The sequence below is a fragment of the Cucurbita pepo genome, chromosome 14 (genome assembly GCF_057944985.1).
Source record: "Cucurbita pepo subsp. pepo isolate OVF chromosome 14, ASM5794498v1, whole genome shotgun sequence".
In the NCBI taxonomy this organism is placed as follows: Eukaryota; Viridiplantae; Streptophyta; class Magnoliopsida; order Cucurbitales; family Cucurbitaceae; genus Cucurbita; species Cucurbita pepo.
Genome location: NC_141811.1, coordinates 3,018,971 through 3,040,529, shown reverse-complemented (window position 1 = coordinate 3,040,529; position 21,559 = coordinate 3,018,971). Strand labels below are relative to the sequence as shown.

The 21,559-nt window shown below is 35.5% G+C and overlaps 5 protein-coding genes across 19 annotated transcripts; 2 read left to right on the top strand and 3 right to left on the bottom strand.

Annotated features, from left to right (window-relative positions):
* Positions 1–22: 22 nt before the first annotated feature.
* LOC111809763 (Tetratricopeptide repeat (TPR)-like superfamily protein) lies at positions 23–5,716 on the bottom strand. Of its 13 annotated transcripts, XM_087117522.1 has the most exons (10): positions 5,555–5,716; positions 5,204–5,430; positions 4,834–5,013; positions 3,703–3,810; positions 2,583–3,609; positions 2,215–2,367; positions 2,004–2,075; positions 1,713–1,815; positions 1,036–1,097; positions 709–931 (listed from the first exon to the last, which is right to left on the bottom strand). In XM_087117522.1, exons 4-9 carry the CDS (start codon positions 3,801–3,803, stop codon positions 1,087–1,089), a joined length of 1,467 nt encoding a protein of 488 aa, XP_086973648.1. In that variant the 5' UTR covers positions 3,804–3,810; positions 4,834–5,013; positions 5,204–5,430; positions 5,555–5,716; the 3' UTR covers positions 709–931; positions 1,036–1,086. The 13 variants fall into 13 exon arrangements, with proteins under 13 accessions (XP_086973640.1, XP_086973648.1, XP_023551945.2 ...); XM_023696177.2 differs by having other exon boundaries at positions 2,583–3,810; positions 4,754–5,013; XM_087117517.1 differs by having other exon boundaries at positions 2,583–3,810; positions 4,760–5,013.
* A 693-nt stretch (positions 5,717–6,409) lies between these two features.
* On the bottom strand, positions 6,410–8,597 carry LOC111810690 (large ribosomal subunit protein eL13z). Of its 2 annotated transcripts, none has more exons than XM_023697438.2 (5): positions 8,464–8,597; positions 7,654–7,768; positions 7,392–7,525; positions 6,960–7,118; positions 6,410–6,865 (listed from the first exon to the last, which is right to left on the bottom strand). In XM_023697438.2, exons 2-5 carry the CDS (start codon positions 7,757–7,759, stop codon positions 6,644–6,646), a joined length of 621 nt encoding a protein of 206 aa, XP_023553206.1. In that variant the 5' UTR covers positions 7,760–7,768; positions 8,464–8,597; the 3' UTR covers positions 6,410–6,643. The 2 variants fall into 2 exon arrangements, with proteins under 2 accessions (XP_023553206.1, XP_023553207.1); XM_023697439.2 differs by lacking the exon at positions 8,464–8,597 and adding an exon at positions 8,270–8,419.
* Positions 8,598–9,462: 865 nt separating this feature from the next.
* Positions 9,463–12,364, bottom strand: LOC111810307 (metacaspase-1). The gene is made up of 5 exons (XM_023697000.2): positions 11,800–12,364; positions 10,968–11,298; positions 10,758–10,878; positions 9,929–10,135; positions 9,463–9,651 (listed from the first exon to the last, which is right to left on the bottom strand). Exons 1-5 carry the CDS (start codon positions 12,185–12,187, stop codon positions 9,592–9,594), a joined length of 1,107 nt encoding a protein of 368 aa, XP_023552768.2. The 5' UTR covers positions 12,188–12,364; the 3' UTR covers positions 9,463–9,591.
* Positions 12,365–14,281: 1,917 nt separating this feature from the next.
* LOC111809633 (polyadenylate-binding protein 1) lies at positions 14,282–18,135 on the top strand. 2 transcript variants are annotated; one of them, XM_023696001.2, is made up of 6 exons: positions 14,282–14,514; positions 14,600–14,702; positions 15,395–15,468; positions 16,275–16,466; positions 16,759–16,886; positions 17,716–18,135. In XM_023696001.2, exons 1-6 carry the CDS (start codon positions 14,287–14,289, stop codon positions 17,759–17,761), a joined length of 771 nt encoding a protein of 256 aa, XP_023551769.1. In that variant the 5' UTR covers positions 14,282–14,286; the 3' UTR covers positions 17,762–18,135. The 2 variants fall into 2 exon arrangements, with proteins under 2 accessions (XP_023551769.1, XP_023551770.1); XM_023696002.2 differs by having other exon boundaries at positions 14,283–14,514; positions 15,398–15,468.
* A 742-nt stretch (positions 18,136–18,877) lies between these two features.
* LOC111809744 (mediator of RNA polymerase II transcription subunit 31-like) lies at positions 18,878–21,470 on the top strand. Its single transcript, XM_023696145.2, has 6 exons — positions 18,878–19,085; positions 19,258–19,355; positions 20,482–20,578; positions 20,675–20,753; positions 20,915–21,160; positions 21,261–21,470. Exons 1-6 carry the CDS (start codon positions 19,036–19,038, stop codon positions 21,276–21,278), a joined length of 588 nt encoding a protein of 195 aa, XP_023551913.2. The 5' UTR covers positions 18,878–19,035; the 3' UTR covers positions 21,279–21,470.
* Positions 21,471–21,559: the final 89 nt, after the last annotated feature.

Below are 21,559 nucleotides of genomic sequence, written 5' to 3'. Positions count from 1 at the left end.
TTTTCGGTTTGACATAGAAAAAGAAATGCAAAAGTCAAATAACATGCATTGGTCATGTAATGCAATGGCACACGAATGAAAACTGATAGATTCTTATAGAGATAATAATCAATTTTGGTACCTTTCATATTATGCCACTGGCCGCCCAATAAAGCATGTGGACTATACAGATTGTTGATTGTTGGTGGCACATTAATAGCTCTCCACTTCAACATCAGATCTCAACGGCTTACCTGACTGATACTAATTCAATTGATGTAAACTTGATCATAAAGTTTTTTCAATATATATAATTATAAAGTTTTCGTTCCCTGTTTTTACCGACGGCGCCTGCTTTAATACTTCTGCTACAGTGCGAAGGCTTTCAATGACATCATACAATGTATATTTCAAAGTAACCAATCATAGTACATTATACAAATGCTAACATTAACCAATTAATGTTACATAATCCACTTCCTAAAGTACCCCGATCTTAGATGGGATTTCTAAGCAATTGAATTTCATACAAGTTCGGATATGTTTAGCGAAACAAAAAAAAAAAAAAAAAAAAAAAAAAAAAAAAAAAAAAAAACTTTGTTTATTCTTCCTTCATTTTGCCTATTTTTCTTCTTTGCAGAGGCCTTGTTCTATTATTATTTTTTTCCGTTAAAAGAATACAGGGATAAAAGGAAGTATTATAATTTTCACTTCATACAAAAAACTAAGGAATAAACAAACTACTACTCAATTGTTATCAGCAGCATCCAATTTTCGCCCCGGTTTTAAGGATAAGATTCTCATCCCCAAATAACATATAGAATAATAAAAGAATTTGTGCTGTGATTATCATAATGGTTACAACTTACAAGATAGACGTCGTTGCATCTCCAAGGTTATTGCCAGAAACTGTTTCTGCCCCTAGTTCCCCAGGGTCCATTTGAAGGTTGGCCTGTCATTGATGTCGTTATAAACTGTTAGACACATAATATATCCTCCTTGACGAGAATGTCCAGATGTTCACAGCAACTCTAAGGCAATAGGGTCAGTTTTTACCTGGCATTATGATCTACTTTCTTGGTGTAGATCAATTCCTCGATCAAGATTTTAGATGGCTGCTAAAGAAACATAAAATCAATTTTTTATGACTGTTTTTCAATGAACAAGATCCAAACATTCAATTGCTGTCTTTCCATATTTTTTTTTTCTAGGAAAAAAACAATGAAATGTGGCCTTAGATATAAGAAAATAGTTTCTTTTTAATCAACGAGTAATTGATCAAAAGGCTGGTAGAGGAGATGCAATATAAACTCCCAGGGTTTTCAATTGGTTATTACAACTGAATGATCTATGAAGTAGAATATAGTTTCTATCACATGCAAAACAAAGGCATCAATACATGTACAAGATTTACTTCCACTTTTGGTCGTTTTCTCAGATGCATGAAACTTAATTCATCAGACCATCGGTCTTGTCCCTAAGATCATTTACCATTTTGATTACACCATCCCTCCCCATACCAATTAAGATATAATGCAATATTTTTCAAGAGGAATCCTTCTGTCAGACGCATAATACGCGACACTCTCCGAATATAAATTTTCAAATTATGACTGGACTTGCTAAATTTACCCTCGCCTAGAGGCAAAGTGGCGAAGAATTAAACCACAATCATGCAAGGAATGCTCTGGATTAGGAACTATGAAATACAAGCACAAAAAGGGTGAACTTACAATGCCTCTGTTCAAGAACCACTGTTACGGACTTCAACATCTCTCTGGCCTTCCTATCTGGCGTGCAACCAGCACTTTCCATTTCTTTATATATTTCAGGGACCTAGCCAGATATGGTTAGGACTTAGAAGGTATCAAAAGGGCTTCTCATAGAAGATAAAAAATTTGAACTTTTCAGACTTAAACGATCTCATGCAGTCAAAACATAGACAATAAATGAAGAACTTCATCTAAAAGATTTAGAAAACTCGTCGGAACAAAAATTTATGTGGCCAGAGGATAAGTAAGCACCTTATGAAACTTCTTTGCACGAATATACGCCTTCATAAGGGTGGTGTAGGTTATAACATCAGGACTGATACCCTTCTCAGAAAAATATGACAAAGTAATAAGGATGAATAATAGGATTATCTTGATAATACAAAAAAGGAAGAAATTTGATTGCATGCGACTTTAACCATGTTTCTGGTCTGGCTTTGCATTACCGAACATGAAGACTTACAACTTCAACTATATGATGATAAATGGCCAACGCCTCCAAATGCCTGCCAGCAACAGCAAACGCATTGATCAGTACATTCAGCATTACAAGATTTGGTTCGATTCCTTCTGCTTCCATTAGCTCTAGCACTTTTACTGTCTCTTCACACAACCCCTGCATTGAATTACCAACATACAAGAAAATTGTCTCACAATAACTTAGTAATCACGACCAACAATATTTCTTTGTTCATAGAAAACATCCAGCATCACTGTGCAGAGAGAACAACGAACTAACAACAAACCAAGGCCATAAAAATTCAGTTAACTTTTGCAGCTAGAGAACTTACATAATACAAAAAGAAAAATTAGTAAAGATGGGCATCAAACCTGTCGAGCAAAAGCATTTGCTATAATGCAAAAATTGCTAGCGGATGGTAGAAGACCTGCAGACTTGAGAGCAGATATACATTTCTCAGCATCCTGAAATTGACCATACTGCCCATAAATATCAACTAAAATTTCATAAACTAGGCCACTATTCTTATGCCCTCTGAGCTTAATACTATCAAGATTCTTCTTTATAACATCCCACTTCCCCTGCTCACCCAACGAGCTAATTAGAGTAATGAAAATCTTAGGATCTGGATGCATCCCCTGTTCTTGCATGTCAGTGAATAACTCCAGGGCAGTAGCAAGGTTCCCAGATTTACAGTTCCATTGTATCAGCGAATTCCAGGTCGTTATATCAGGCATTACACCATCCTGCTGCATTTTTTTGAACACTTCTAAGGCCTCGGGTAATTGACCATATTTCCCAAATGTATCTATGATACTGTTGTAAATGTGTTTGTCCACAGAAATCCCTGATTTTCTTATCTCATCAACGATCCCCACTGCTTTCTTCCACATGCCATTGTTCTGATATATTACAATAACCTTACTATACACAAATGAGTTCAGCTCAAAACCTTTTCGTTTCATCTCATTAATGATACCCCAAGTATCTTCCAGCCGTCCAGCATTGGCATGATAATCCAAGAGAATTTCATACGTTTCTTGATTTTTTTGAATATCTAAATCACTCATTAACACAAGAACATCAGATGCAAGATCTAAAAGGCCTTTTCTCAAGAATCCTCTTAGTAGTGCATTGCAGACAGTTGTTCTTGGCTTACGACCAAAACTAATCATTTCTTGAAATAAGATATCAGCTTCCAAAGTCCTGCCTACGTTTCCATGAGCTTCAATCAAATATGTGTAAGATGCTACAGAGGCATGGAGACCTACAGCCTCCATATGAGAAAGAAGAGACATGGCAGCATCAACATTCCCTACCTTACAATAGTCACGAATCAAACAGTTGCACAAATCACCAGATAGTTCCTCTTGATCTTTACATCCATGCCACCTAGCGCTAATAGTATAATTATCATATAATGCTGCTTTACTGACCTTTTTTAGGCCATTCTTCCTAAACAACTTTAATACGGCATCGCCAAACATATACCTTCCATCACATTTACTAGAACTTCGATGCAACAAAGTGCCAGAATATACTCCACCAAATGAGTATACTATGAATGTTTTTGGCAAGAAAATAGATTGCATATTTATGCTGCAAACAAAAAAGATGAAGATGTAAATGACAGAACATGGCCAGAAGTTACAATCCAAATGGAACATCAAGCACTACAATTTTAGTTTTGTAGCACTCATTAATATGATGTATATTGCATTGACATATGCATAGACATATTGAAGCTGATTAAAGCGACTAATAGCTTCTTGTACTTCTAGAAATATTGTAACAAATATCTAAATCACTGTAACACATACATCTCAGTCCCGCAACAAAAGTACGGCAGCTAAGCAAATTAAATACCAATTCTTCCGTCAGTCAGTCTAATGATAAGTGTCAGATAACTGATCTATAAGAACCGTTTCAACTGTCATATATAAAGATGAATAGCAGTCAGTTTACATCCGAAAATGAATTTCTGAAAGTATTGACTGGATGACTGAGGAAAACAAAGTACGCTGTAATTTATTTCTTAAAAAGCATAGAATTCAAACAAAATAATAATAATAACAAAAGAGACTGCATGAAAAATGTGCATAGATTGAGCAAGATTTGTCTGAAAAAATCCAGAAATAAAGCCGTCTGTCAGAATAACATCCCTCTCTTAGCTCATTAGCCATACAATTTCGGAGTAATGCTAATTTGATCTCGGTCTCCTCCAAGCACCATGAGCAAGTCGCACATGATGATTCGTGAATCAAATAATTTAGAAACTAAACAGAAAATCTGTTTGAACTAATTCTATTTAGAATTGTAAAAGGCAAAGTTTCTTACAAAAGAGTTACGGAGAAAAGATATAGAAAGATATAGTTACTTGTAAAAAAAAATTATTCGGAAAAATTAGGTCATTGAGCAGAGAAATATACTTATTCGATTGAGCAGACTCGATAATATCAGAAGAATGAAGAAATATAACGTTTCTGTTCATCAAGAAAATAATTCAGAAAGATTAAGACGAGTGTTTGAGAAAGAAACATACTCATACCAATCAGCATATTCGATAGAGTCGGAACAGAGAGAATTCAGAAAGATAGAGTTTCTCGTTACAAAAAAACATACTCATGATATCTTTCTCCCACACCAGCAGCAGAACGTTGCTCGCAAACTCGGAGAGGTCCAATTGAGCAGGATTCGGAAAGATAAAGTGAGTGAGCAGAGAAACCTACTAAGTCAAATCAGCAAACTCGATAGTTTGTAACGCCTTCATCTGATAAGAATCCGAACTTAGTGAACATTGTCCTAGAAAATGCAAATCAAATGTTGCAAGTGAATATCAGAAACCAAATCCTGAATTTGGAGTAAAGGATGAGCAGAAGTTTCGTATTGATTTGATTAATTTAGAAATGAAAATGAAGCTCTACTTTATTGATATTCCTCACAGATAATTCCGAAAACATTGCAATGAGAGAGAGAGAGAGAGAGAGCTTACAGAAATGGTTGAAATACGCTGCCGTAACCTCGGACTTGAAAGAAGAACAGCTAGATGAAGAAAATTCCACAGGATAACGATTTGATTTTCTTAAAAATGAAGACGAAGCTTCATTTTCTTGTTATTCCTTCACAATTGATACCAAATGATTGCAACAGCAGAGAGAGCGCACAAAAAGTTACGGAAACGGTTTATGCACTGTAACCTGGCCGTGCGAAGACGAAGAACTACAAGGAGAAGAAATAACCGGATAATGATTTGATTTACATAACAATGAAAGTGAAGCTCTACTTGCTTCTTCACAGAGGATTCCATAAACTTTGCGACATCAGAGAGAGAAAGAGAGTTTACAGAGTAGCCGATACGATTGAAGTACGCCGCAAAGCCTGGAAGTAGGAAGACAAAAGCTATCAGAGGACGATTCCGCCGTCCGCCGTACGCGGTTCGCCGTCAGGTAATTTACCTGCCGCTGCTTCGTTCGATAACTTCCTCAAGTCTCCCCGCCAATTTCCAATCTTCAATTTTATCTCCCTCTAAAACCTATATATACTCCTTATCCCTCTCAGATCACAAATTTTCGTTTGTTTTTTTTTTTTTCTTTTCTTTTCAAAATTCACATCATTTCCATTTGCGCTTATACTTATTATTAATAATAATAATAATATAAATAAATACTGCAATCTTAACTTAAACTTTAGAAGCGCTAAATAGAATTTAGAGAACAAAATATATATATATATATATATATATATATATATATATATATATGTTGTTAAAACTTAGAGATTTTGAAAAAAAAAAGTTATTCAATAATTAATTTGTATATTTTTTATATAAAATTTTATTTTATTAAAATTAATGAATTTACAAAGATTTGGCAATAAAATGAACATTATGGACATTGCATCTTTTATTTAAATTAAGGGTCCAATTTAATGAAATTATAGCATAGGATAAAAAAAATCCAGATTTAAATATATGATGCTATTAGCATTACATGGATTTTATTTTTTAAAATTAAATGCCTCTCAAATGTGGAGTCCTTTTGAATTATCTTCTAATCAAATACTCTTGAAAAAATAATTCAATAATAAATTTAATTCAAAATTTTAATTCTAAGTAAAATTAATTTTATTTAAAAAATAGTTTTTCCATTTCTACCGCTGAGATTTGGACCCAGTGCCCACAATGATGCAAGAATTTAAATTCAACCATAAAAAACGCAATGCAAAGACTGCAAAGCAATTTTGGAGGCAATAAACCACAACTTAGTAACAATACTACATGAACAAAACCAAGGTAAATAACCGTTGAATCCATGAACTCGGAACTTTCATCTACCAAATTAAGTCCAGAAGATATGTCAAGCTCAAAATGTTGTAAAAATAAATACCAAAAATTAGGAAAATAGAACGACCTCTAAGCAGTTGTTCTAGCAATCTACTTCTTCTCTTCCTTCTCGGCCTCTGCTGCTCTCTTCAATCTAGCACCGACATGTCGTTCATTTGTCCTCTCGATACGTAGCTTGTCGTATGCCTTGAATGATTTCATCTCCTCAGTGACCTTCACAAGCTCAACTGGGGCCTTCTCACGTCCAATAGGCAGGTATGGTCCTTGGACTTGAGTGGCATTTGCGAGCTCCTCCGGAGTTGAATCACCAGCCTAAATCATCCATAGCCAAAATGTTGAGATCAAGTACATAACAAGTAGTCGATAAGTTATCCAACTTGAGTCGTATGATTTTAGACAAACTGACCTTGAATTTGCGAGCACGTCTTGGGAAGACAACCACCTTCGCCTTGTATGTCTTCAGCCTCTGCACGTTAGCCTGTAGACTTTCGAGAGAGCGATTTCTTCGGCGATGGTCAACTGCTATTCCAATTGTAGGTGCTAGCTTCTTGGGAATACCAGCAGCCTAAGGGGCCAATACTAGATAGTTAAGATGCCATATAAATGATCGTGAACTAAAGATAGTAAAGATAATAAATCCTTCCCAGTGACCATAACAGAATGTACATGCATAAAATATACAGCTATGTAGAAGATCCAGTTCTAAGAGCATGCAGCCTGAAAGCCGAGCTGAAAAACATTTGATCCAAGTGATCTGACTACAAAACCCCACCGCCAAGACATTAAAAGGGCCGGAAAGGTCAGGCAAATAGAAACTAGAAATGGGGGGACTGGATACCTTCAATTCCTCGAGAGAGAAGCCCCTCCCAGCCCTCACTTTCATGTTGTACTTCAATGTCTGCCCGTGAACAATGGGACGGAGTGGTCCAGCAGTTGGCCGGGGGAAGTTCTTCACAGCTTTCTCTTGACGAGCTGATTGTAGATTCATCAAACACTAGTGTTAGAGTTCCATATCTAAGGCAAAATTAATGATACGGTGATGCACAGACACCAGAGGAAGCACAGGAAAATAACATACAAAACAAAAAAACAACACTAACCATTTCTTCTTCTGGTTTTCCGGGCAGGTTGGTTGAACCATGTCCTGACATAGTTTTGCCAGTGCTTCCTAAAGTGACCGCTAGGGATAACATTGTTGTGCTTCATTTTTTACCTCTATCAAACCAGAAGTAAACAGCCTCAATTAGAAGGAAACAAGGACAAGAGCAAGAACCCTAAGCAATTCCAATCCACCAACTATTTTGGCTCAAAAATCGAAAAGAAAAATATACCATATCACGAGATCAATTAAAATATTTTTTGTGCAAGATTTTTTTTCTTCAAGAAAACAGACCCAAAAATGGAGACCAGTTTGGAATATATATGCAGATCAGGTATATAATCCCATGATAAACCCTAAAAAAAACATTTTCTTCAGACGACATTTATAAGGCCACAGCAACCGAGTATTCTTAATCAATGAATGCAAATGTTACGCGGCAGATTCCTGTAAAAGATCTCGACACACAAACCAGCCGCTTGTATACAAGATATTTCAAAACAAAGACAATCACATATAGAGCAAAACTTCGTATATGAATGACAATGCTAAGCGTTCCTAAAATGATACTCGAATCAAATAATGCAGTCGAAGGAAGAGAATCGAGACGAACTTACTTCGAAGGAGAAATTAGTACAATAGAATTATCTTTTACAATATTCACACGGATTTCAAATTGCAACCAAAATACAAAGATGAGAAGTCATTCGTATAGCCACAGGGAATGAGATACGGAAGAGGAGAACCCAATCAAGAGATGAGGAGAACCCAATCAAGAGATGAGGAGAAGACAAAGGCGGCAAGCACTTACAACGCGGCGGAGCAGAGTGACCTTTCTCTTTCGACTTCCAGCCACTGAAATCTTGTTAGCGGGAGCCCTAATATATTTGTAGAAACCCTAGGTTGTTAATCTCTAACTTGGGCTGACTCAATATTCATGTCTGATTGGGCTGGGCTGATAGTATTTCTAATATAGTGGATAAGGCTTTTAAAAAATTGGTTAAAAAAACATTTATCATCGGAAATATTATAAGTAATTTGTAACAATTTAGTTTTCGTAACTAAAAATTAATAAAATTTCTTTATAATAATGATCCAGACCTTGAAATATTATGATATTATATATTCAACGATCAAACTTAAATTGATTTGATTTTTTACCATATAAATTAAATTATTACATATACTACTGACTAAATTGCTACAACTTGCTATTGTGAACATAGTGGATCAAATACATTCTGTAACAGTCTAAATTTACGGCTAATAAATATTGTTTGTTTTGGTCTGTTATGTATAATCATCAGCCTCGTGATTTTAAAATGCATATTCTAGGGAGCGGTTTCAACACTTTGTTCTCTTTTCAACCAATGTATAATCTCACAATCCACTTGTAGCCGTCTAAGCCTATTGCTAGTAGATATTGTTTATTTTAGTCGATTACGTATTGTCGTTAACTTCACAATTTTAAAACACGTCTTTTAGGGAGAGGTGTCCACACTCTCTTCCCCAATCGGTATAGGATCTCACACCTATGATTATTTCATCAATAATCAACCATATAAATAATCGATTATTTTACTTACATTTAAATTAGAAAAAAAATAATAATGGCGGTCAACATAAGCACAACTCGATAGACATACATTTAATGGTGTTCAAAATTTCATAATTAAAAATAATAATAATAAAAAATATGGATCAATTTTCTTACTTACATTTAAATATAAATAATATTTTCAATAATTATTTATTTAACTATCCTAATTTTGATTCATTAATTTTCTGGCTTGTATTTTATAATCGTTGGTCAACAAGCAACAAAATATTGTCTCAATTAACAAGAACAAATGGATTGTTCGAACTTGTAAATGCACAATATTATATAACCCGGAAGAGGAGGGTTTTTTTTTTTTTTTTTTTTTAGTGGAATAATAACTTAGAGCGAGAATGGCTTGCTGTACACATCGAAGGTTGAATGGGCAGTCAACTGGGGCTCCTGCAGCAAAATAAAAAAATAAAATCAATATTTTACTTTTTAAAATTAATCTACTAAATTTTAATTAAGAATTACGTATGACATTAAATTTGTTTATACATTATTAAAATTTATCCAACCCGGTGTGACAATTATATACTAAAAATAATTGTATCAATTTAAATTCTATTAATTAAATTAATATAGTTTTAATGCATCTTATTCTTACATAAAGTAATATTAATTTGTCGAAAGTTTAAATCACACAATAGAATAATTGGAGTTAAAGGTAGCGTACCTGTTTGAGTCTACCTGATAAAGTCCCGCCCGATAAAAGCATGGTAATAAGGCTTGTAACGATATCACTTCCAGAATTAACGTCGGTGTTTCGAATAGTGGACCTCATCGAATTTAACATATTACCGTAGGTAGTTGCTTGTCCACTCTCAATGGCCTTGATGAAAGAAAAAGTCATGGCTCCAGTGGTCGTAACCTTCGACATAGCCTGTTCACATCAAGCTTCATCTTTTAGAGCTTAATTTCTTCCTCTTTATACCATTCAATCTAATTCTTCTTCTCACTTACCTTAATCTTTTGTTTTTTTTAATTTTAAACCTGATTTATAGCATCAAGATATTATGGATTTATAGATTTTAGCTCGTTACAGTCCGTAGATAGAATTTGGCTAAGAAAATAGTTACACATGCTCACTGGGTTTTTTCTTTCGGACTTCTCTCAAAAATTTTGAAATGCTTCTGACAAGGAGAGGTTTACATACCCTTATAAGAATGTTTTGTTTTCTCTCTAACCAATGTAGAATCTCACAATCCACCTCACTTCGGAGCCCAGCGTCTTCGCTGGCACTCATTCCCTTCTCCAATCATGTGGGACTCATCGGGGCAGTGTCTTTGGTGACACACCACTTGTGTTCAATTGTGAGATCCCAAATCAATTGAGAAGGAGAACGAAACATTTTTTTTATAAGAGTGTGGAAACCTCTTCCTAAAAGACACGTTATAAAAACTTTGAAAAAAAATCCAAAAATAATATCTACTATCGGTAGATTTGGGCGGTTAAAAATGAATTAATCAGACACGAACAACGAGCAAAAGAGTTTGAGAGTTTACTTGTGTGTCTGCAGCAGTTTGGTCATCATCACAACCACTGAAAGATATCACTTCTCCCCCATTTGTTCCTTTGTATACACCTGATGGAGGCCTATGATCCTCCCATCTGTAGCTTCCATTCCTGCCCAATATATATTTAAAAGAAAGCAATTTTGGTTATTAAAAAAGAAAAAAACAAAAAAACAAAATCGTTATCAAACGGAAGCTTACCTATCCATCCGACATAGGAATGGCAAGTCTAACATAGTCCCACTATGGCATGAATCTACGATGGCATGGAGCTTAGCACCGTAAGGGAGAGGCCTAACTATGGTTGCATTGATCTCGTCATCGACGATCATTCCCGCGGTCTCAAAATCCAACGGGCAGAGCGTTTCATCGAAGCCATCGATCTCGTCACCGGTGAGGTTCTTCTGCTGCAAACCATGGCCAGAGAAATGGAACACCAAAGAGTCCCCTGCTTGAACGCCTTGCACAAGCCAATGTAGTGCCATTCTGATGTTTTGCTTTGTTGGACGCTTATAAATGTCAGTTTCTTCATCTGCAATATGATCAATTCAATTCTCAAAAGTTGTCAATGAATGTTTAACCAGTTAACAATTCGATTAATTAGGATTGAGTCGACTTTAGGTTCGACATCAACTATTTGTCAACTTCAACTTCGAATTTCGTGTCCAATCATCATTGACTAATCTTATGAAAAAATAGAATTACATAAGCCAAATTTGTTAGAAGAACACGACTCTCCACAATGGTATGATATCGTTCGCTTTGAGCATAAGTTCTCATGGATTTGGGCTTCCCAAAAAAGTCTGATACCAATGGAGTTTCTATTCCTCACTTATAAACTCATGATCATTCCTTAAATTAGCTGAGGTGGGACTTTCATCCTCCAACAAAATTAATCAAATAATTAACCAGCTACTTAGCTTAATCGAACAATAATTTATTAAAATGTAATAATTCAGTCTCTGATTTCATCAAGTTCTTTCTCAGATCTTCATAAAAAAGCAAATCGATGGAAATGAGGATGAGAAATTACCAGTGAGCATGAGAATGGAGGAATCGGGGAATTTAAAGCGGTTGATCAGCAAATACTTCATACATTTAGCATCATTAATACAGCCCTGAAGTTCGTGTGTGGTATTTTTGTACGAAATCCCGCAAATCACCGCCCGTTTGGGGCTGCGGCCGGCAGGGTACATCGGCGGCTCCGGAGAGGGGTAGTGATGGCCAGGATAGTAACTCTGCGTCGGTGGCGGAAAGGGGTTACTGTAGCCGGGAGAGTAACTCTGCTGCTGCGGCGGCGGGGGAAAACCTCGGGGATCGGCGACGACAGTGACTGCGCGGCAGATGGCGCATCGGACAGAGGTAGCGCCTGGCGGGAGCTGCAGCGGCGTCCGGCAGTAGGAACAGTTGATCAGGATCATCGTGGCCGTTGAAAGGGGAATCAGGCTGAAAATGGCCGGAAGTGAGAGGGAAAAAATGGCGGACGAATTTATTGATCCTAACAAGACAAGGGAAAGAGAGAGAGTTGACTTTGACTTGCTATACGTTTAGAAGCGCGGAGGCTCCTTCCTCTCGATATTCATCTTCGGCTCAAAATAGAAAACAATCGTCTAAATTAATTTAAAGGCTTTCGTTCTATTATTGATATTCTATAAATTCTCAACCACTTCATTTAATTATTAATATACATATATTAATAAAAAGTTCGAGCTTCCTTAAATTATTAATTTTTTTATTATGTATTAAATCATTATATATTTTAACACACGAATATTATCTATTAAATAACATATTTAAAGTTATTTTAAAGTCCAACTAATTAAGAATTTAAAAATATTTATTTATTTATTAAAAAAAAACATAATTTGTGGTAAAACTTCTAAATTAGACCGTAAAAATTGAAAAATTGAATGTAATAGAAAGGGTAATTATTTTTCTATTTATCTTAAAAGGTTAAGTATTAAAATTTCAACGTTTCCACTCAAAAGGGAAAAAGACAAAAACAAAAAGCGCGGTAAAACTTGGTCAGCCGGGGAAGTCCAAGTCCAACCACTCTCCTGTGGGTCCTACAAAGGCATGAGCTTTCTTTTCTTATTATAATATTACATTCTTGGTGGCGTCCTTTTTGCAAATGTTTATCGCGTGACCAATTCTTAAAAACGAGTGGTTTCATTTGGTAAATTTCTTGTTCCTTTCCTTTTCACAATGTTTGAAATATAGGTTTATTCATCTTCTTTCGTAATTGTTATCTCATAAATAATTATTCGTGAATAATTAAATAGAAACTTATGATATATTTATTCGTGGGATAAGTATGTTATAAATCACGACTCTCTACAATGAAATAATATTGTTTATTTTTAATATAAGCTCTAATAACTTTACTTTAGATTTTTCCAAAATCACTCAAGGCAATAGAGATGTATTCTTTTATTTTTAACTTCATGATCAATTTCTAAATTAACCAATGTAAGACACTGCCAACAATTCTCAACAACAAAATAGATGTGTATACAAATAAAATGTTTGTTAAATAATTAAATACTAAAACCTTTTATATTATTTCAAACTGAAACATTATCTATGTCGTTTAATAAATGTTCTAAAATTATTATTAAAGTGAAATTTGTTTTGAATTTTATATGAAATTTGAAATTCATAACGTTACAACAGTAATCTAAAGCGATGTGAAAATCTACTTTTTCATGACGAGTAATCACTATACCATCATATGTATAGAATATTATTTATTTATTTATTTTTAAAACAGTTGTATTTCACAATTTTGAAGTTTCTATTAAAAGTTAAAGATAATATTCCAATTTTTAAAATAATATAAATATTTTAAAAGTAAATGACAAAGTTTACGAATATTTCTGTATAATTTAATAAAAAAATTAACTGGAGAATAACTTCATATACAAAAAATATTATATAACATATATATTAGTTAATTTAACCTATAAAAATTCACAATTAAAAAATAAAATAACTAGATTTAAAATTTAAATTTCATATGATTAAATTAATAAAAACCCAAATCTAGAGATTCAAGTTGGGTTTTAATTATACCGATTTAGTACTATATTTAAACTATAAGAATTATAGTTATGATTTAATTATTGCGAGATATAAGAAAATATTTATTTATTTTTTAATTCAAGAAAATATCATTTTGGTACATTTTAAATGGTAATTTAAATCAGTGATATCAAGGATAAAAATGTTTGTGATGGAATGTAAATTAAAAAAAAAAACAAAAAAATATTTAAAAAAACGGTATATATTCGTAAATTTAATTGATATTAGAGATCGGTTAGGAGGGAATATATATTTTTAAAGTTTTAAAAAATATTTTTTTTAGTTTTGTTAATAAACAACTTTCTTTTTAAAATAACTAATAAGCACTTTATTGAGTTAAAAAAGATTAACATAATATACATTTAAATGAGAAAAAGAAGGAATTACAGATATGATAATATTTAATAATAATAATAATAATAATAAAAACAGCAAGAATATGAAAACAAGAGTCGCAGACAGGATCCGAAACCTAATCGAACCGATCGAGGGGCCACCGGAGACGGAGACGGAGATGGATCGCAATTTCAACTACGACGAGCATGACCACGAAGTTTATGGAGGCGATATCCCTGACGACGCCGAGATGGATGCCGACCTCGACATGTCCTCTGGTAGGGCCGACGAAGAAGATTACGAAGCCGAACCCAGTAGCGCCAACTCGAAGGTAGCTTTTCGACTTCTTCTCTCCTTCTTCCCCGTGTCTTTCATGGAGCCTCGTCTCTGATTCTCTGTGTTTTTGAATTGATTAGGACTTGGAGGACATGAAGAGGAGGCTTAAGGAGATCGAAGAGGAGGCCGGTGCCCTTCGGGAAATGCAGGCCAAGGTCGAGAAGGAGATGGGCGCTGTTCAAGGTATTTTCCTCTTTCATCTCTGTAATTCCGTAAGCTGGTTATTGGATCCTATTCTCGACGTGGTGGTAGGATCTACGTTGCTTGCTTAAGCCTTGTAGTTCATTTGTAGGATAGACATTGTTTGGCTCTATCTCTTTCGTGGACTTCGATTCAGTTGCTGTTCTTTACAGGAACATTCCAAAATCATATATTTTCATATCAACGGGATCGAATATTGCTGCCTGAATCGATAATCAGGTTGCTTGAAGTTCTAAGACCTAGAAATTGATTTTGGGGGAAAATAGGAGAGTTTTGTGATTGAATGGAAGAGTTCTTCAAATCTGGTTCCTCATCAAACCACAACAAAACAAAGCATAGATAGTTAGATATTGAAAATTCTGAAGCTTTGTGAATTGTTATTTGTAACCGACGATTTTAGATTTTTTTCGTAATCAATCAGAGAGTTTTAATCCTTTCTAGATTTCAATGATATTTGACAAATTTCTTCTAATGTTCTCTCTTGTTTTGTTTCCTACTCATGCTATTTGAATCTGGAAATGTTGTCACGTTTGATAGTTACTTAAGGCAAAACGATTATGTCGATTTAATATTGTCATATTCTGTAATATTTTTCACGTATCAACACAACATATTGATTGTTTTAAGTTATTATAGGTCTTTGTAACTAACACGTGTTCCTTTTAACGTGTAAGAAGATTCATCCAGTACCTCTGCAACGCAGGCTGAAAAGGAGGAAGCGGATTCTCGATCTGTATATGTTGGTAATGTGAGATTCTCGATCTGTATATCGTAACTTTTCTCATCCCCCAACCTCTTTAGCACTGGTCTCATTTTCTTTCTCTTTTGTCATCCGACAACCATCGGTTGATCTTTACGATTTATACTTGAACTATCTATAGTTCTGGAACAAAAAGTCGAAAAGCTTGTCTAATTGTTAACTTTTACAATTTCTTTCTTAAAACAACGACAAAGTTTCATCAAGGAGTCATACTCGATTAGAAATATAGATATATTCTTTTTGTTGGTATAAGAGGACTTCGAGAATAAATGCTTTAGTCTTCCTCCTCCGCTTTCATATGGAGCAAACAACAGCTAGGACAATCATTTTAGGACGCCTCTCTTGTAATTCTTCCACTTTGTCGACGCTCTGTCGGTAAAGGGTCCTAAGAATTTCCATTGTTCCTTTCTTGATTGCATTGCATTTATCTAGCAAAGAAGTGAATTCTAACTTGTCCGGGTTTCTTCTTGTTGCTACCCCTTCATGAATTGATGTTATGCTGCTATCATGTCGAACGTCTTGCACTCGTTAATTGTTTCCCCTATATTATCTCTTATAATCTTAAAAACCTCGAATAAAAATGTTGATTTGCAACTCATGTATCATGCCAAAAGGAGCTTTGGGCTTCAATTTGTAAAGATATTTGCCACTCATGTATCATGCCACATTCTCCTAATCTGAATCCTTTTTAGTCTTGACGGATGGAAGATTGAAGTGTTATTTCCCCTTGGGCATGCTTTCTAACATCATATTTCAATAGAAAATAATTATTTCTGTCGTGGCTTTTACTTCAGGTTGACTATGCATGCACTCCTGAAGAGGTCCAACAGCATTTTCAATCGTGTGGAACAGTTAATAGAGTGACAATTTTGACTGACAAATTTGGCCATCCCAAGGGATTTGCTTATGTCGAGTTCGTGGAGGTTGATGCTATCCAGAATGCTTTGCTGTTGAATGAGTCGGAGTTGCATGGTCGTCAACTAAAGGTCCCTTGAACTCGGATTTATGCTATAATTTTCCTTTTCATTTATTTCACTAATAGGCCACCGATAATGTATGTATATTAAAGGAAGACGTTGGGGGATGAGAGAAGTCATGAGTGAAGAGTGTATATAGAGGGGGAAAGTATCTTTAGCAGGCATGCTTTTGTTAAGTAGACTTTGCCATGGTTGGGCGAGTAGGAGCTTTTTTGCACGTACCCGTTCTTGTACGCCAATTGTGGATACATAATATTGAGTTGTGTCCCTGACCATGGTCAGTTTTTGGTACATTTTGCAGGTCTCTGCTAAAAGGACAAATGTGCCTGGCATGAAGCAATTCCGAGGAAGGCGACCAAACTCTTTTGGCTTTCGAGGTCGTCGGCCTTTCATCCCTTCTGCACCTTTTCCTCCTTCGTATGGTTATGGGTAAGTGCTGAACTACTACATTGCTTTTCAGTCCATGTTGAAATGCTGATATGCAATTGGCAAGTCACAGTATTTTTCTGGGAGGATAGTTTTCTGATTAGCAGGTTTTTTTGTACAAATTTTCGTCTTTCGTGTAGGTAATATCTTATGTAGGAATAAATGTACTTCCCAACTTTTCCAGTTCGCATTATTGTATGTATACAACTGTCTTATGGTATGAGATCCCACATCGGTTGGGGGAAACATTCTTTATAAGGGTGTGGAAACCTCTCCCTAGCTGACGTGTTTTAAAAACTTTGAGCGGAAGTCCAAAAGGGAAAGTCTAAAGAAGACAATATCTGCTAGTAGTGGGTTTGGACTATTACAAATGGTATAAAAGCTAGACATCGGGCGATGTGCCAGCGAAGAGGCTGAGCCCCGAAGGGAGGTGGACACGAGGCAGTGTGCCAGCAAGGACGTTGGGCCTTGAAGGGGGTGGTTTGTGAGATCCCACATCGGTTGGGGAGGAGAAATAAATATTTTTTATAAGGGTGTAGAAACCTATCCCCAACAAACGCGTTTTAAAAACCTTGAGGGGAAGCCGAATAGGAAAGCCCAAAGAAGACAATATTTGCTAGCGGCTTGGACCGTTACAGATGGGGGACGGATACATTTACGATAGCGCCTGCCTGGAAATTATTTAAAGGGGAAATAGAGTATTGAGGCCATTTCTTTTCTTCTCTCTTTCCTGACTTGAAGGGACTTGTGGGATCATATATTCATCTGGTTGAAAACTCAATTCCTTTCTCTTTCAGCTTTATAATTCAAGTTTCTATATTCCTTTATGCAGAAGGGTTCCAAGGTTCAGGCGGCCGATGCGGTACAGACCCTACTAGGAGATACGATGATCGTACTATTACTGCAAACTATTGTTCGGGATCTACGGTTCCTTCGTCAAGGATTCGATTACAATCTCCATAACTTGGAGGGTGTGGAAAACATTGTACTACTCTATTCATGTTTCAACAATCCCACTTGGGTTGTTTATGAACTTGGCAGCAGTTTCTAGCTTGAGGGGGATGAAGATTTGTGGTTTACATTTTGTTGGGTGTGGAAGAGCTAAAAAGAACCATGTTATCAACCATTAGAGAATTTGGAAGAAAGAGAATTAAGGAAACTAAAGAACGTATCCTTGTGTATGGTGAATTGTAACTGATCATGATGTAGAATTCTTTGTTATTTAAGAAGTAATTATAAGTTGATATGAAGTTTAATCCTCTCCCTTTTTTTGTTTGATTTTTTCTCGTATTTCAAACAAATTCTAAGTTGTAGATTAAAAATAAAAAAATTCGATTTTTATTAGAGAAGATTTCGAATTTGTTAATTTGACGGAGAATAGTTGATCTGAATGTATACGTACAATAGTTGGTATGCAAAAAAAATATTGAAGAACATCAAAATGACCAAATTTTATTATACTTTTCAGTATGATAAGTAAATTAGTTAAAACTTCTACCATCTGTTTCTACATTTTTTCGTTCTAAAAATTATTATGAAACATTTTACAAATTAGTTAAAACTTGTACCATATGTTCCTACACACGGTATGTACTACGAATTTCTCCCTAGAGTTAAATTAAAAGAAAAATCAATTTATTTTTCACTCAAAATTAAAATAAATAATAATAGTTAAATTAATAAAATTACCTATAAATTTTCAAAAGTTTCAATAACCCTCTAAACTTTAAAAAAAAATCTTAAAAAAAATATTCTTATTAAGTTAAACCATAGTATTTTTTTTTTTTTAATTTTCTTTTTAAATTTTTTTTAAAAGTTTAAAATTAGACTGTATTTAAAAAATACTGGTAAAATTTAAAAAGTTCATTTTTATAAAAAAAATAAAATAGTCTATCAAAATTTGTAGTTATTTTTAAAATTTTATGAAAACTTTGGGTAAATGTATCTTTGAATTTGGATGTTTTTGAGACCAAAGCCAAAATAAAAAAATCAATTTATTTACACAGCACAGCAAAACACCGTTAGCGCGGGCGTATTTCATTGCGTTGCGCCATCTATTTCAATCGCTTGCGGCTCTGGGGTTGAATGTAGCCATTGTTGAGAGCTCTGAACTTCGATCGCACGAGCTTTAAAGTTCAACTTGTCGGAATCAATGGCTTCTAATCATGAATTAAACGAAGAAGCAGATGATAATCCATCATCGTAAGTGTGTTTCTTGGTTCCTTCTCGTGTTCTCTCATTTCCCCTCCTCTTTTATTTCTTTTTAGCTAATTCTTCCTTCCATTTTGCTATAGCTTCAATTCGAATTTCCTGTTTTGTTGAGCTGCTTGTGAATTAATCAATTTTCCTTTCCTGTTTGGCGAATCATTACCAGGCCTACGAATGTCTACAAAGATCCTGATGACGGGCGGCAGCGGTTCTTGCTCGAATTGGAATTTGTTCAATGTCTTGCCAATCCAACCTACATTCATTGTACGTTTTTGCATAATTTAGGGTTTCTATACATAGAATGTTAGGACGATTTCTAATGCTCGAAGTGAGGAAAAAGCTATTGGATGTTCCAAAACGATAGAGATTTTCGAGTTTCTTCATGTTTTAGTTAGAGAATTACTTCCAAACTCTTTCAGTTGAATTTAGTTTCAATTTGGAATTCTAATGAGCTAAATAGACAATGAAAAGATTTAGGTATTCAGAACCAAAGTGTGAGATCCCATATCGGTTGGAGAGGGAAACGAAACATTCTTTATGAGGGTGTGGAACCCTCTCATAGTAGACACGTTTTAAAACCTTGAGGGGAACCTTGAAAGGGAAAGTCCAAAGAGGACAATGTCTGCTAGCGGTAGGCTTGAGTTGTTACAAATGGTATCAGAGACAGACACCGAGCGGTATGCCAGCGAAGATGTTGGGCCCCCAAAGGGGGTGGATTGTGAGATCCCACATTGGTTGGAGAGGGGAATCAAACATTCCTTACGAGGGTATGGAAACCTCTTCCTAGTAGACACGTTTTAGAATCTTGAGAGGAACCTTGAAAGGGAAAGTCTAAAGAGGACAATATCTACTAGCGGTAGGCTTGGGTTGTTACAAATGGTATCAGAGACAGACACCGAGCAGTATGCCAGCGAGGACGTTGGGCCCCCAAAGGGGGTGGATTGTGAGATCCCACATTGGTAGGAGAGGAGAATGAAGCATTCCTTAGGAGGGTGTGGAAACCTCTTCCTAATAGACACTTTTTAGAACCTTGAGGAGAAGCTCAAAAGGGAAGGGAACAGCCCTGAACTGGCATCTCCATGCCCTGATTAAGCTTGACCGCAAATGTAACTTACAGTTTTTACTACAAAATTAATCTGTTATGAGCCTTCTCAACTCACGAGATGGGTGCTCGTTTGCTTGATCTTTCTTTCGATGATATGTTATGGTCTCGTACGACTTAAGTACGTTTCTGAACCTGTCACTTAAACTTCTTGTGGTTGCCATCTTCACGAACTCACTAGGATATGCTTCTTAACGAACGATGCTCGTTCAAATCGGTATCGAAATGTTGAATCAAATGCTTTTTATGGTCCGAGTTCTGATGGCTGATCACCGAGTTTTTATACAGATTTGGCTCAGAATCGTTACCTCGAGGACGAAGCTTTTATTGCTTACTTGAAGTACCTTCAATATTGGCAACAGCCAGAGTATATTAAGTACATAATGTGAGTAAGATCTTTCCTTCATGTTCTTCATAAGCTTTTCCTGAACTGAAGAATTAGAACTGAATCTGCTTTGGAATTCATTGTTGTTTCTTCTAGGTATCCTCATTGCCTCTTTTTTCTTGAACTTCTACAAAATGCAAACTTCCGAAATGCAATGGCTCATCCTGCCAACAAGGTTAACTTTTACATTTCATGTTCGTCGTGACTGATTGACGTCCATCGATTCCCGAGAGAAGATAATTTTTCGCTTTCCGAGTGGTTTGCTCTTTATGTGCTGAAATTGCCCTTTTCCTATTTCGTAGTATTTTGACCGTTGCGTCGTTTGGAATGTCTTAGGAACTGACACACAGGCAGCAATTTTACTTCTGGAAGAACTATCGGAACAATCGTTTGAAACACATTTTACCTCGACCCCTACTCGAACCTGCAGCTCAGGCACCTGTGTCGGCCCCAGCCCCTGCTATGGCAGCTTCTCCTGCTGGTACACCCCTTTCTCCAATGCAGTATGGTGTTCCCCCTGGTTCCGGGATTTCAAAGAACGATATGAAGAATGCAGGAATCGATCGACGAAAGAGAAAACACGTAATTTATCGCTTTATCAATGTGCTCTACTAGTAGGTTAGAAAACACCCTTTTCCCTTTTCCCTGCAAATTCTCATTTACTTCTTCTGTGTGTTGACAGGAAAGAAGTATGCCGTAGTTGGTGGATGCTGGATAGCAGCTCATGAGGTAATCTTTCATAAACTTAACTTTCCAAGAGCTTCCCATCACTTGGGATCATTCTTTTTGGCTTAATTCAAGTAAATGTTATAATTATTGTTATGGCGAGTTTTCGTACAACATTTTAATGTATCGAAGTTTTAAATTCTAAAAGATTTATACTTCAAGAGTACTTCCTGCTGCTTCCTCTCGAACTCGTTTAAAATTCTAAAGAATTTTGATTTCCGTCAAGCAACTTGTCATCTACATCATTATTTTATT